At 38.0% G+C, this 16,368-nt stretch overlaps 1 protein-coding gene across 1 annotated transcript in view; it reads right to left on the reverse strand.

The window, feature by feature from the left end:
* Positions 1-16,368, reverse strand: part of LOC133982539 (anoctamin-1-like) — a 205,529-nt gene that overhangs the window by 164,898 nt on the left and 24,263 nt on the right. Inside the window, exon 4 of the mRNA XM_062421594.1 lies at positions 2,110-2,261. Coding sequence (XP_062277578.1) covers positions 2,110-2,261 — 152 coding nt within the window. The remainder of the gene's footprint in view (positions 1-2,109; positions 2,262-16,368) is intronic.

Here is a 16,368-nt window from a genome sequence, read left to right on the forward strand (position 1 = left end):
CTGCGTATCAAAACGTCTACCTGCTCGCCCTCCAACTGCGCCACAGCCCGACATGCATGGGGGGGGGGGGGGGGGGTCGAGGGCCCGATCATCGATCAATTTATCTATTTTAATTGTACAAAATTGACGAAAAGATATATTTGAAAAATAAGCCTTGTGGCACATGAGGGATATTAGTCTGTATGTTATACTGTTGGTTTGACACTATTCAGTCAAATGGTTGAAGCGCATAATAGGTTTGTATTTTGAATGTCAAATGAATGTTGAATATTAAACTAACTTAATGTCACTTGAAAATCTGTACCTTTCGTATAGGATGTCATCGGGGACATCAAAAAGATTGCATCTGTCCCTAAAAACTCTTTCTCTCCTAAGCGCTCCTCTCACAATCCGTGCACCAATGTCGACAGGATCTTTCTTTGTTCTTTTATATGCCACTGAAAGGCAAAGCACCAAAATGTCATTGTACAGTTGCTGTTCAATAACAATAAACATTCTATAACTATATTCTATATTATTGAGGTACAAAGCAAGTGATGGTTTCAGTCTTGTCGTGTACAGGTGTCTGCTTCCCTGTGTGGAGTCTCTCAGAGCATTTTCCCCAAAACCTGAGCAGCCCAATCTCCCATCATGCTTTTAGGAGCAGCTGCCGCAAATTTGGGTTGATGAGCTCCAAAACACCACGTCGCCCTCACATGTGCATTAGTCTGACCATGTCACTCAACTACATCACACCTACAGACCCCAGAAAAAAGACTGAATCATAACACTATTGTTTTCCTTAATACTTGTGCTTGCAACTGCAGCAAATTTACACACCTCTGCAGTTGATCCTCACTCTCTTCGAAATTATACAGTCCCACCGATACAAATCTTTTCTTTCTGGCTGTAGCTCATCCTTCTTACTGGTAAATTCCACTGCATGCGTCTGCGGTCCGTGTCCGCTCCGGCACGGCGGCGGAGCCGATCCGTTTCCATTCTAGTCAATGTGTGTACTTCCACCGGCTGCAGAACGGCTCCGACAGTCCGGAGGCCTCCAGAGGACATATGCAGAGCTTCTATTTTTGCCAGATGCTGGATCACGGCGCAGCAATTCAGCACAGAGCAGATTGTGCAGGACAGGAAGTCGAGCACAAATACAAAATAAAAAACTTCCGGTTTTCAAAATAAAATACAGCGTGTTCACGGCGGATCATATTTCCCTGCACTATACCTTGAAAACGTCATAATGGGCGGAGCCAGACCTGAAGTCACGGTTTTCATGCACCCCTACTACTCCTCCGAATGGATGTGTTGGTTTTGTGGTTATCTATATAGAAAGTACATCCCGCGATTATCCGTGAATTCGGGAGATCTCGTGGGTCCTCACGGCTCCTTCCGGAGCCGGGCGGAGCCGCAACACAGACGGAGGCGGTGGGTGTTGACAGATGGCGGAGGACGGAGCCGGAACGCAGCGCAGCTGTTCCGGAGCAGATCCGGACCCGGTGGAATTTATGCATTATGCATGCTTTCCAGGATGTTTTTGTAAAGTTTGTAAGTATCCACAGATACTATAAGTTGTTTTTGCTCTGCTTTAATTATTGCTAGTACTGCAGCTTTAGTAGTGATGAGCATGATTTCAGCATGACGTTTAGTACAAAAATCAGACAGGAGTCCATTTCAGCTTCAACTGCTGCCATTATATCTATGTGCATAGTATCCTTCTGGCTCTCACCTGACATACTCTTGAACACAGCTCGTTCCACCTTGCCTGTCTTGTACCTACTGGCAATAAACACTCCAGGTAATCGTAACGCTGCAATCCTGGTTGTTGCATCAGACAAGTGGCTTTCATTCATGCTTTCATTGCCCTTGGCCCCTCCAACTCAATTAGGTCAAGCAGTGTCCGCTCATCATGAGATTCTTTCACACTCAAAGTGCCATCATGGGTTGCAGTTTATTGGTTTTTGTGTACCCTGATGAGAGTACAATTCGTCACTCTACCTCTTCTTCAATCGGGATACACTTCTATTCTTTTTTCGCTAGACAAAATAGCCTAATTCCTCTTTACTATTGTTTGACCTGATTATGTTAGGCTACAGAAGTCTATTATCTAACAGGTGTACTTACAGATGTTGTTTTTCCCTGGAGAAAGTGTGCGACAGATGTTTGATGTTCTTAGGCTGGTGTTCCTCGACATGGGGATGGAGAGGCTCCAGAACTTTACTGACAAGAGAGCAGATCTTCTCCACAACACTGTTCGACTGCTTGTCTTCATATACCTAGAAATCCACAAAAACATACACATTCACAGTTATTGTGTGTTATACAGACTGTTCACCCACTGCATACAGCAGGAGGTGAAAAATGAGCCTCACTTTTTAACCACCTGTCAACTATACCAAAACGTCAAAGACATACTTCCAACAGATTAGAATCACTCAAAAGATTTTAAAAACACAACTGATCACAAAAAACTATATATATGTGCTGGACAAAATAACAATGTATATGTTGCACAATCACACATAAATGTATGATTTTTCCAGTATAATAATATTTAATTAACATTTCTTAACTTTCCATAGTTGTGGAGAATGGCTATAGAGGATCAAGCCCTTTTTGCTGTATATAAAAGATTATTTCTCAACAACAACAAAAAAATCTTATTGAAGGCATTTGATCAAATGAGAGAAAAAAACAAACTGCACACTTCTGAACTATGCAATATTTAGTTATTAGGGCAAGCTTTCAGCACACCCAGGCCTGCCCCACCTAAAGCCAGTGGAGGTCGCACAGTATGGAACAAGCTGAGGGTCAGGCACACAAAATACCTTTGCCCAGCATTCCTCTGGCTCATGTCCAAACCCTGGAGAATAAACTGGCCCACCTCAGTGTCAGTGTATTCTGTGATTTGTGTCAGTTATTGACAGTTATAACATTTGCTTAAAAGTGTCAAGCTGATGGAGCTTAGTGCTTAGAGAGCATGCCACATAATCGCAATGTTCCTTGTTTCAAATTTGGCCAGGGACCTTTGATGCAGGTCATACACCTCTCTCTCTCTCTCCTGTTTCCTATCGGCTCTATTTTAAAGTGGGTGGCAGTGGTTCTATTACCACATGTCAATGTGTCGTTGGGCAAGATACTAAATTACTTCTGATGGCTGCACCAACGTGTGAATGTTAGTTTCCTCCTGACGAGCAGATTTGGCACCCTTGTGTGGTAGCCCCTGTCATCAGTATATGAATGTATTTGTGAATGGGTGAATGCACTGCCGAAAGACTGGACAAGCGCAATATAAGTACAGTCAATTTATTTTTCATTTTATTCATTTTCAATAAATATGGGGAGATTCAAATAGGCCTGCATATAGTTCTGAGTTTAATTTATTTCAAAGCATGCCAGTGGGGTTTTCCCCTTCCTTTCTATAAGTGTTTTAATTTTTTATAACAGGTAAAAATAGCAATACAATGTCAACAGTTTTCTTTATTGTAGTTCTATAGTTTCATTAATGCATGATGAAACTATAGAACATGAAATATAGTTTTTTTATTTAAAGTTTGACTACATATAAAACATTATAGGCTGTGTTTTTTTTTTCTTTATTGACTTTTTCCATATACATTGACATTACGCAATATTTGTGACAGGGAAAATAAAGAGATTTTCAAAGCCCTCCCTCCCAAACCAACCCCTGCCAGTCTTCACCCTCCCCAGCTAATAAATCGCTTCCCACAAAAAAGCAAACAAATAAATGTTTTTTAAAAAGATTTTAAAAAATAATAATAATAAATAAATAAATAAATTAAGTAAAGTAAAATAAAAAGTGGATAATTATAAGAGTGGTAAGGAGTTAAGTACAATAAATAATAATAAAAAATAAAAAAAATTTAATTAAAGCAGAGGGTAAAGCCCAATTTCCACTGGGTCCGTCACCGGAACGTTACGGCTGCACCGCCACTATATAGGTGCCACTAATCAATGAGTGTATTTCCACCAGGAGCGTGTCAGCAACGTCCCAGCAGCAGCTCTCCGCGCCGCAGCGCTATCAATCCGCAGCATTTTTATTTTTGACGGAGCCGTTTCTATCTCGCGACAAGCTCAACAGAGCAGATTGCACCAGACAGGAAGTCAGACACAGAATCGGCATAATAAAACGTCCGTCTTTCAAAATAAAACAACCCGTGCAGCCTCACGATCGTATTTAAGCAACAAACATGAATAAAACAGACATATAAAGACACCATCTAGCTATGTAGCCTACTGACACATGATATAAGCACAAAAATCAAAGAAAATGACCACATCAACTAAATTTGAGCAAGTTACAAAAAATCGGGCCGTTTAGTTGTGCTGCTACTACAGTTATTACGGTAGACTAAAGTCACTCGTTCGGATTTGATTGGGCTACCGTAATTACTGTATTAACAGTGCAACTTCATTTTAAAAGGCAGATTTCTCTCCCAGAGCATGATTTGATGCTGGGCAGAGGACGGAGCAAAACCGTGGCGCAGCTGACGGAAAATCCCGGGCAGTAGCAGACAAGTGGAGTACAGTCTTTTCATCAAATACATCATGTTAGAAAAAGTTATCTGGTACCAGTTGTTGTTACACCATTAGTGGTTTTTGCCCAACCGACTGTGTGATGTTTTCTAAGTACCCCTTAAAGCCATTGGTGGCTGGTGACAAAAATGTTTGGGGGGGCACAGTTTGGTGGTCTTAGGGTTAGTGTCAAACAAACCGTAGCACCACCTCATACCGCAGCAAAAAAATAAAAATAAGAAAGGGAAACCAATCTAAAAACAACACAACACACTATAATGATACCTGGTTGGTCCCAGTATAGTATCTCTGACCCACAGAGAGAGGAATAAAACATTATATATAGACATGATAAAATGCCCATTTCACTCACGTCACCTAAAGATACCAGCAGTTAAAGCAGAGTTATTAAGCACATTAAGCACTATACACTGCTGTGATTAAGCATAACTTATGAAACTTCTTATTTTAATAATGAGATGTACCCCAAATCAACTGTAATAATCAAAATTACTTCCATCATTTCTTATCCTGCATTTATGCATTTTAGTTTTTTACACTTCATAGTTATGTCTTTTATAAAGTATTTTTAAGACTTTACAATATTAATAACAGGAATGCAGCTACTACCTGATCTTTTATATGTCCTGTTGGAGCTGCTGGATGTAGCCATTGATATGGACTTAATTTATGTTCCTCTTGTGGAGCTTGGCATAGCGGAGGGCCACATGTGGCCAGATGTGGTGAAACAGCTGCAGACAGAGCTCAGCAATGCTAAGTCTGCTAAAAACAACTTAGCTTCATGCTATTGTCTTGATTGCTGCAGCTACTTTAGTGTTTGCATTTTTTCAGAGAGATGTTTTAGGTCTCGTTCCCCTGTCGTTGTCCACAACGTTTCGGTGCTGACACTTTGAAACAGCAAACAGATAAAGCAATAAAAGGAATAACTCACACTGCATCCAGCTAGCCAGCTCCGTTTATCATAACAGCAGCGGGAGAAACTCGGGGTCTCAGCTCCTCCATCACCTGCTGCTGTTGAAGCCGGTCCGGTCCAAACTGCTTTATCCTCTTTCTCTTTTCAAGTAAAAGTCTTGTGAAATTATGTTTTTGTAGAGAAATTACCAAATAATCTTCTTTAATTTCCGTGGCTCCACTTTAACGTCATCTCCTGAAACTACTGTCAGCAGGAGTTTGGGTGACAGCAGCTGACGGGAGGGCGTGAATGACAGCCAGAACTGTCCAATCACAGTAGATTAAAAAACATAAAACAACAACAATTCGCTGCAAATAAAAGTGGGCGTGTCCGGGGCGCACTGAGCTGCGCCCCGTGGGAAAACTGAAGGAGGCCAATGAGAGAGCAGCTTCAGGTCATGTGCTTGTCAAAAGTTTGAGGTCTTGCATTGAATCCTATTAGGCAGGCGCCCCGCATACAGGAAGTACATATAGAAATTAATACCATTTGGAATCAATTCATAATGAATGCTGACAGGTGCTGAGAGACTAACAGGCGCATTTTACAAGCAAATACTTTTCATTTCATAATTATTTAGCATTATCTAAATCATTTATATTTAATATATTTAAGCAGACTTTCTCTAGATATTTGGAGGGGGCGGCGCCCCGCATTAACCAGCCGCCACTGCTTAAAGCCACTCCAACATTTATCAAAAAGATGGGTTGTTTTTTTTAAGTTGAACATAATCTTTTCAGAGGCCATATATGAAGCAGTTTCTTTCAGCAACATAGAGACAGTAGGAGGGTCCTCACTCTTCCATAATATAGCTATGCATTTGTTTCCAGCAATCAGAGTTTGATGAAGCGTACATATTTCCTCCTGTTAATTGGCAGGGCTGACAATTCTCCTAACAAAACCAATCTTGGTGAGTGATCTTGTTTGGTGTATCCAAAATATCCAAAACATATGGATGAGGCTTCCCGTTTCTATCTTACATCTAGGACACAGTTCTGATATGGAACTGTTTATCTTGTGGATATTGTCTGGTGTTAAATAAACTTTATGAATGAGATTTATCTGTAAAAGTTTGTGGCGGCTATTATAAGAGAAATTTTGAGCTCACAGACAAATTTCTTCCCAATCACAGTCTTCAAAAGTGAAATTAAGGTCTCCCACTTAGCCCTAGATTTGAGGGTTTTGTTTGCTGAGATATCTAATATTCTGCCGTAGATTAAGGATACAATACCCTTTGGATGTTGGATGTTTTTAAAGATCTCGTCAGTTAAAGGAGAGTCTAAAGGATTTGGATGGCCGCCCTGTTGTGTGCTAATGTAATGCCTAACCTGTAGGTACTTAAAGAAATGTGCAGCAGGGAGGCTGAGGGCATCTCGTAACTGCTCGAACGATCTGAGTACATTATTTTCATTAAGGTCTCCGAAATTCAAAATTAAGGAGCTTCAGTCCTCCATATTGAAGAGCATTATATAGGGTTTTGATTTTTATTCTGGGTACCTTCCCCCTCCATATGAATCTAGTTATCACGCTTTGTAATTTCTTAAAAAATTTATTTGGAATTGATATGGGAAGGGTTTTGGAACAAGTATAGAAATCGGGGCAGCACATTCATCTTTATACAGTTCACGCGTCCTATTAGTGAAATAGGTACCTGCATCCATCTATCCAGGTCCTTCTCCATATGATCAATTTATAAAGAGGGTGAATAGATAAAGCTTGCTTTAGGGGAATACTGTGTGCATTAAGAGCATGTCTTAGTTGTAAATAAAAAAAGAATGAGGAAGGCGGTAAGGCATAGGTGTCTCTCACATCTTGAAAGGAGCGCAACCCTGACTCATTAAAAATGTCACCTAGATGACGGATAGTACTGTTACTCCAAGGAGATGCTGTGATGGGTCTGCCTCCAATCATAAGACTCTTATTGTGGAGTAGCTGAGAGAGCGTGTGCCACTTTTTAGACAGGGATTTAACTGTGTGACAGGTCTGGATAAGAAAGGAGACTATTGGACCAAAACGAAGCTTACATTGTGAGTCGGACATGTTGGAAAAAAGTGCCCCTTGCAACGTCAGTGGTTGAACAATGTCTTCCTCCAATTCACGCCAAGAGACAGACATATCAGCATTAGCCCACACAAAAAGAGGTCTAAGGACAAAGGAATAAAAATACAATTTAAAATCAGGAACTGCCAGTCCTCCGTCTCCTCTACCTCTCTGCAAGGTTGCCAGTTTCAAGCGAGGCCGCTTTTTATTCCAAAAAAATGGTGAAATACTATAATAAATACAAAATTAATCCTGGGTAATAATGGAGATGAGGGCTTGAAGAGAATTGGAAAGGCCAATCTATTCATCTAGATCTGATTTAACTTTATTCCAAATTTCCAAGTAGTTATGGGAAACAATGCGATTCAGAGATGGGAAAATGTGTACTCCCAGATATTTAAATTGTTGTACAACAGGGATATTAGGTGGGAATTGTAGTGCTCTAGCTGTGTCATTAAGGGGTAACAAGGCAGACTTTTTGAGATTTTGAAACCAGATAGATCACCAAACTGACTACAGATGGAGAGTTTGGAGGGATTGGACCAGGTTCTCCATAAATACAAGTACGTCATCAGCATATAACTAGGGCCGGTACTCGATTTAAAAAATTAATCTAATTAATTAGAGGCTTTATAATTAATTAATCGAAATTAATCCTATTTTAACCGCATATAAATATTTGACCTGAGAACAGTGAGAAGTAATTTTTTTCACATGGATTTTTAGTATCATTGAATAATGACTGAATACATAAGCTTAAGCAACACAAATATTGTTTATTTTTGTTCAAGTCCAACAGACCAGTGCAATTTTTGCCATTAAGTGTAGCAATAGCATATTTAGAAATATAGTACATTTCAGAAATTAGCTAGCTACCACACTAGCTTCCATGCTAGCTGCTATATGTTTAGCATTGAGGTGATACTTGAGGCTCGATGTGCTGCGGTGATATGTGAATTCCTTGTTGCATAGCTTGCACACAACCATGCTCTTATCCACACTCCCATCCACGGGGCCAACCAAAGCGGTCTCATCAGCTACTTTCATGTTCACTGTGGTTTGTTGTTGTCTGAACTACGCTTGTTAGAAAGCCCATATTGTTTTGAGTGATATTTACCTGTTTATAGTCTGTTTGCATTGAAGGTTTCATTTGTCCTACGTTATTGAATGCAGCTGAGTTTTACCGATGTTCTTGAACGCACCACACCTGTGCAATTCTCCTTCTCCATGCGCTAGAGAGCTGACGTTTTTTCCCTTGCCTTTTTGCATCTTGCATCCTTATTGCCCTGATTTCCTGCTGTGTGTGAATGTATAAGGACCACAGCTGTAATAAAGCAGATAACTCCGTACATCTGTATCCGTGTTCTTTAATCGGGACACACTCACCATACCTTGTCACTCTAAACCAGTTAACTTCCTGGAGACCCCCACTATCTTCTTTTTAACGCTAGTTGGTGCTCCAGTATAATCGGTCCGCCTGAAACTCATCCAGTGAGAAACGTTCCGCGGTGCAAAAATAAGTGTGATTAAAATTTGTCCATTTTTTAACGCGGTAATTGTGTAATTAATTAATCTTAATTAACGCGTTAAAGTCCCGGCCCTACATATAACGGCAAATGATGAGAGGTACGGCCTACTGAATTAGGCTTCATGGTAACGGATTGACGGATCATCTGGGCTAAGGGTTCTAGAGAAAGCGCAAACAGTGCCTGGCTCAAAGGACAACCTTGCTGAGAGGACCTGGAGACAGGAAACAAAGCAAATGTCAGTTGTCCAGTGAGAACTAGAGCAGAAGGCTTAGAGTACAGGACCTTGACCATATGTACAAAATTCCCCCCAAAACCCATTTTTTCTAGCACAGCCCATAAAAAGTGCCATTCTAGCCTATCAAAGGCCTTCATCGCATCCAATGAAAGAACTGCCGATGGTGTATTCTTAGCTGCTGTGGCATCTATTATATATAAGAGCTGCTAACATTATCAGCAGCCACCCTGGTCTTAATAAACCCTGTCTGGTGGCAATGAACTAATGCAGGCATGTGAATTTGTATGCGTCTTGCAAGAACTTTTGCATAAATCTCATGCTGGTGATGGTGATACTGTGTTTAGTCAGACATATGCCTTTTTCTTTTCTTTTCTTTTTTACATTTATTAAAAGTAAAAAAAAATAACTTGAGGCTTGACTTTCAATAAACGTGTTGTGAGCATCTGCTCACTGTACAGTAGGTTTCCCAGAAAGGATGAAAAAACTGCAATGCCAACAAGAACATATTTGAACGTTACTATCAATTAATTTCTTTAAATTCATTATTAAAAATGTTAAGTTAAATTTGTTTTTTTAATAAAAAATAAAAATATGCAGTATCTGAATTCCGTGGAGTTAACTATAGTAATATAGCACACAGAAAGTAACCTAATAATCTAGTAGTGAATAATTAACAAATTAACAATTTTTTCCCCCTAACTCTAATCTGTCATGCATATTTCAGTCATGCTGAGGCACAGTTGAGATGTTGACTTTCACTCATGATTTTGTACTTGATGATAAGCTTAACATTTCTTTACAGACACAAAGTTGTTATCATGTTTTTTTGTGTGTACGTGTGTTCACAGGTTTAACGCATCTGATTTTCGAGCAAGCTCGGGAACTTTATATTGTTCAGGTAAGAACATTTAACAAACAGATTAATTACTGACAGTTTAATCTTAGAAGTCATGTAATGATCAGTTTAAATTTAACATGAATTTCATTAATAAAACTGCCAATTGTGCCAAGGGAATATAATCAAATTTAGGAGTGTATACGTGTGTAGTGGTATGTCTCACCATGGTCATTAGCAAAGAATGGGTCAAACAAGAATGTTGTGCCTTTAAAAGTGTTCATAAGATCATCGTCAGGTCACCATAAGGTTTACTTATGATTTCTTATACACATGGAGTTGTTTGAAGTGCCTGTACTGTATGATTCTATGTCATGGCTTTCTCTATGGGACAGTAACACCTTATTAGCATTGTTAGGGAATTTTCCATAACTAATATGCACTGGGTCAAACTAGGCTTTGCGGTCATAGCAAGGCCACACCAAATATTGGGTTTAGACACGGTTTCCCCTTGAGATAGTGGTACGCAGTGAGTCTGCTCCTTTTGGGGAAAACAGGAGGCATTCTGATAGTGTTGCTATAGCAGCCAAGGTCAGATATGTGTTTGACAGTTTCCCTGAATGGGGTAAAGGTAACTGGAGTCAAAGGTTTGATATAGTGTTAGATGTAGGACAAAGGTCCTGAGTGAGGTCTAAGCAATGTTTTGTCTATAGACCAGTAGACTACATTCTGTATATTGTAGATGTGTTGGAGCTGCCCATATTTGGGCATGGCTCAACCTTGGGCATTATCTGTGTGGTTTAAAGTCTATCCCCGGAGGAGAGAAACTTCAGAATTGACGGGAGCATCAGAACATAACGTGTACTGATCATTCGTTCATTTCTCCTTAAACCTTAAATGCAAGACATCCTGGACTCCTGTCTACTCTCTCCATTGATGTATGGGCTGCATAATTAAAATCTCTATCAAGCATGTCTGGACAGCCTTACTCTCTTTTGGGAGAAAGGGTTTTAATATTGCATTCCCTCACATTAATTATTTTCAAGGTACAAGTTACAAACTTACAAAAAAAAAAATTCTCTGGTTGTAAGTTGTTTAGTGACCGAGCTGACTGTAAAACACTTAAAGTAATGTTTGATTATCTCTTTTTTTTCCTTTTCACTTTTATGTATTTTTTGTTTGTCTAGTTTATGTGGCAGTGTAAAGACTGTGGTGCTGAAGTGTCTAGACGCTCAGAACTTCTTAAACATTACAGACAAATACATAGTCATTTTGGGCGTGGCCATCATATTAAGTTCATACATCCAGATTGTCCATGCATCTTTAAGACTTGGAATTCACTGTTGACACACCTCATCATCAGTCATAGCAATGCCTTAAAGCACTCGGACAAATTTACATTTTCCTGCCAACTGTGTGGTTTTAGTGAACTTGGAACTGAGCGTGATTATTTTGTAAATGTAAACAATCATCTAAAAAACAACGAGACTGTCAATTGTATGTTTAAAGACTGTGAATACAAAACCAACGTATATAGTACATTCAAGTCTCACAAAAGTCGGAAGCACAGCTTGCATTCATTAGTGGATTTTAAGGATGGTGTAGTCCATGATTGAAACTACAGAGCTTGGTGGTTCAGACAATGAGGAATGCTGTGACAGCAGTCAGTCTGATGTTGATTTGAATACAACAAAGGATCAGACGGATATAATTGAACAAAAACTTGCAGCATTATTATTAAAACTATAAAATATTTTTCATGTACCAAGTGCTGCAATTGATGAATTGCTGGAAGAACTTCAGTACTTGTTGAGTACAACATCTCTGTGTACTACAACAAATGTGATACAAGACACACTCAGTAGTTACAGCTTGTTGATCAGTCTGTCATTAAAGAACTTGCATCCACTGTCTGTTTATCTAATCCCATATACAAGTCAATTGGTAAAGGCTGTCCTTTGGCAACATCGTGTAAGCGGAAAAAATACTACAAAGACAATTTTAAAGTTGTAGAGCCCATAGAATACATATTGGATAAAAAAGGCAAAAGAACACTGCAATATGTTCCAGTGTTAAAAGTTCTGCACCAGCTTTTCACAGACTGTCACATTCTTAATAAAGTATTAGACAGTCTCACATCAGAAGAAAAAGGAACAGAAGTGATATACAGGTGTTACAGAGATGGTTTGTTCTTGAAAGAAAACAGCTTTTTTATCAGGAAGCCAATTGAGAGTGTTACTTATTTTGTATGTGGATGATTTCGAGATTTGTAATCCGCTTGGCACATCCCGTAAAAGGCATAAAATCTGCGCTGTTTATTGGACTCTCAGCAACTTACAGGATGTACAGAAAGTTTGTACTGAGTATTTAACAGGTGTTCATCTTAGAAAAAATATTCTTGGGTCATTAGACTGCTCTGATGTGAGTTTGTTGTCTAAACACATCTTGTGGTTCTGTGTCGTGTATGATAGCTAAAATATTTCATTAGAATCAACTCAATAAAAAAATTAGTATTTAAACATTTTAATTGATTTGAAAGAGCACAATATAATTGAAGAAAACATACATACTTTATTTAAGTTCATTTAAAGTGGGTTTAATTGGATTTACTAAGGAAATTTGAGTAAAATGAACTCAAAGTAGTTGAGAAAGAATTGCATAATATAATTTATTGAAATTTACCTAAAGATTATTAGTCCAGTCAACATAATAAAAATATTTAGTTTCAGATAAAATTAATTTGTGCAACCACATGACATAATAAAAATATGTTCATGCAACAAAACATTTTTTTCAGTGTACCAAAAAACAAAACAAAAACCATTGGTTTTCTATTGCTCATTTGCAGTCACATTTTCTTTTTATAATGTCACTGTGTGAGTCAATTAACCTTGTTGCAGTCAGTGTCCTCGTTCTGTTTTGTGAACTAGCAGTCTTCTGCCTGCTGAGAAGATATCACAATCAGCAGTAGGAGATGTGTACACTCTAAGAAATGATTCATGGATTTAGTAGGTACAGCTCAAAATCAACAGCTTTTTCTGTATAAAAAAATAAGTTTGTTATGTTTATACATTATAATGAGTTGATAACTTAATTTAATAAGTTTGTCTAACTGAAAATAAATAAAAAATAATGCATGGATTTTCAACGGATATTTCTGCCTCAACTCAACATGTAGGTGTATTCAGTTTGCACAACTTAAAAATCCATGTCCATGTTACTTAATTAGCTGAGTACAAGGCTGAGCGTGAACAGACCATGCGGCATTGCCAGATGGAAGTGGAGGACACGAGTGAGCACAGCACACATCTGCTAACTTTGCGGTTTGGTGAGTAAAAATTGCCTCATATTAGTCACAGCAGCTAATCAGTAGTCAGTATAAGAAATAGTTTTACACAACACTGATTTTTCTTGGTCAGCAGTGCTACTGTGTAAGCTAGCAGTAACTCCTAGTAATTTGGTCTAACCGTATTGCTAAGTTTTGTTTTTTAGGTTGGTTTAGTCAGCCATTGCAGCACCAAAATCCACATTGACGACGAGAATATTGAGTTGCTGTTGTTAACAGCGCATGTGTATTTCTCCCTGCCCATTTCGTTGCAGTAATTTGTGTGAATTTTCTTTTGTTTTCCATCTTGAAAAAAAAAACAGTTAAATCAAATGTATTGTTATTAAGTTGCAAGTTGTAGGCATCATAGCTTAGGTCTAACCGTATTGGCTGCTAAGTTTTGTTTTTTAGGTTGCAAATGTTGATTGGCACTGGTTAACTTTGTTTCTTTCAAATTAATTTAAAACTTGTAGTGTTTGAGCCCATGCAAAGATTGTCCTGGAGGGAACCGAGGTCCTAATGGATGACATGGATATTCCCAGAGCCTGTGCCTTGCTAATGGGGCTAATATATGCACTCAACCTCAGCTACCCAAAAGAACTGAAAAGCACTTTCAAAGTCTTTCAAAAGATCTTTCTTGAGCTGGATGATCTCAAAGCAAGCCCCAAGGTAATGATGCTTAAAAATAAGCTGTTGTGCTGAAAAGGAAAGAGGCATCTAAGATGTCCTCTTATTAAAAAAAGAAATGTTGCCATGTTGTTTGGAATGTGTTGATTACTGTGTGCTGTTTAATATTGTATTGTGTATTTAATGTTGAGAGTTTAGACATTTGGGTTGTCCTCAAAGTAAGAGGAAATGTTGCGTTATTTGCAATGTGTTGTTTAAATACTGTATAGTATCTGTACTGTTCAGAGACTGTTTTAGAGTCTAAACTCTAAACTATACAATAGTTCAGAGTCTCAAATTAAGAGGAAGTATTGCATTATTTGCAGTGTGTTGTTTAATTACTGTACTTAATGTGTAGTGTTGAGAGTTAAGACATGTATGCCATCCTCAAATTTCTGCAAGAGGACATGTTACATTATTTGCAATGTGTATAGGCCTTGCTGGCTGTTTGAATAAACAGATCATAAAAGTGGAATTTCAATGTGTGATATTTTCTGACTTAGATAAATAAGTTATTGTACAAACAAAATTGTGCTGGCTCAACATAAAAAAAATGAGGTAAGAATTTCCATGGACATTTCTGAGTAGAATGAAAGGAAAATAAATAAGTTAGATTAACTAAAAGGAGTAATTTTAAAACAATTAAAATTAAGTTGGTTTAACTTAAATAAACTTGTAGAGGAATAGGCAAATCATGTTCATTGAACTAAAGTAACTGAGTTGGCCTAACTAGAAAAGTCTTGTGGCATGTACTTAATACTAGCTAAGTTGAAATAACTTAAAAATATCCATGGAAATTCTTACCTCAATTTTTTTGCGTTGAGCCAGCACATCATTTGTTAGAGTGTAGGCAGGGGTAGGTTTACCTCAGGTCTCCTCACAAGCAGGATAATCTAGTGCACCTAATTCTGCATGGTAACTTACTGATGCAAAAAGTAAAATAAGTCACACTACCATTTAAAATACATTTATTTACTACATTTGTTGTTCTAGTGGTGTATTTGTGTGATATATGGGTTGTACAATGTACTCTTATTTATGTGTTTTTAAAAAATAAATAATGTTAGCAATATATTATTTATTTATTTATTTAAAGGTTTAATGAGCAGGGACAATGCATATTAATAAAACATTTTGACAAATGTAAACATGCCAGAATTAGCCAAAAGGCTATTTTACATCTGCTGTCTCTGGACTGATGTTAAGTAGTCACCCTATTATAATTTGTGATAATTTGATTATCTATTTTATTTATATTTAGCACATACTAAAATATGCTAGAATTGTTTCTATTCCTCATACATCATTTTTAGTATTTGTGATTGTTATGATTATATATAATTTTGGTATTATTTTATTATTTCTGTCTGTCTGTCTGTCTGTCTGTCTGTCTATCTATCTATGGGGGAGCTTTTACAGTGCTTGCACATTACATACTGCATATGATAATTCATATACAGGAAGTAGAACTGAAGTGACACCCATAACAAGATGATTAGTTCAAACATTTCAAAATATACCTGCATTTTTTTGCATGTGTGACTTTCAGTCAAATAAAGGACTATTTTTCCAATCATTGAAGTTTTCCTAAAAATAGCGTTAAAATGTTGTCGTCTCATTCTCATTAACCCAATATTGTGTATCATCTTGTCTCATGAACTGAGTGTATCGTCACACCCCTAATTGTGACTTTTTATTTTTCTTTCAACATGAAGTCCTCCTGGGTCTTCTTCCATGGAGCCATGTTGCTCAAAAAGCGACGGATGGTGTGATCAGACATTGATGCACTTTGACTCTGAAGTTCAGTTTGAATCTCTTTGGAAGTTTTCCTTCCTTGGTTCTTTGTTGACCACCCCCACTATCCTCCTGTTCAATCTGGGCCCAACTGTCCTCTTTTGGCCACGTCCAGGAAGGTTGGCTACAATCCCAAAGACCTTATACTTCTTAACAATATTTGAAGCTGTAATCACAGGAACATCAAGCTGCTTGGAGATGGTCTTATAGCCTTTACCTTTAACATGCTTGTCTATAATTTTCTTTTTGATATCCTCCTTTGCTTTCTCTGGTCCACATTCAATTTGGTGCACACAATGATACTGAACAGTAGAGTTACTATTTTTCTCCATTTAAATGGGCCTAATGACTGATCACAAGATTGAAGACATATGTGGCGCTAAATAAAGAAAACTGTTTGGAATATAAATTATTTAGAATATTTCCGGGGTACCAACAAAACTGTCCAGGCCA

Source organism: Scomber scombrus, chromosome 6 (genome assembly GCF_963691925.1).
Source record: "Scomber scombrus chromosome 6, fScoSco1.1, whole genome shotgun sequence".
NCBI classification, from domain to species: Eukaryota; Metazoa; Chordata; class Actinopteri; order Scombriformes; family Scombridae; genus Scomber; species Scomber scombrus.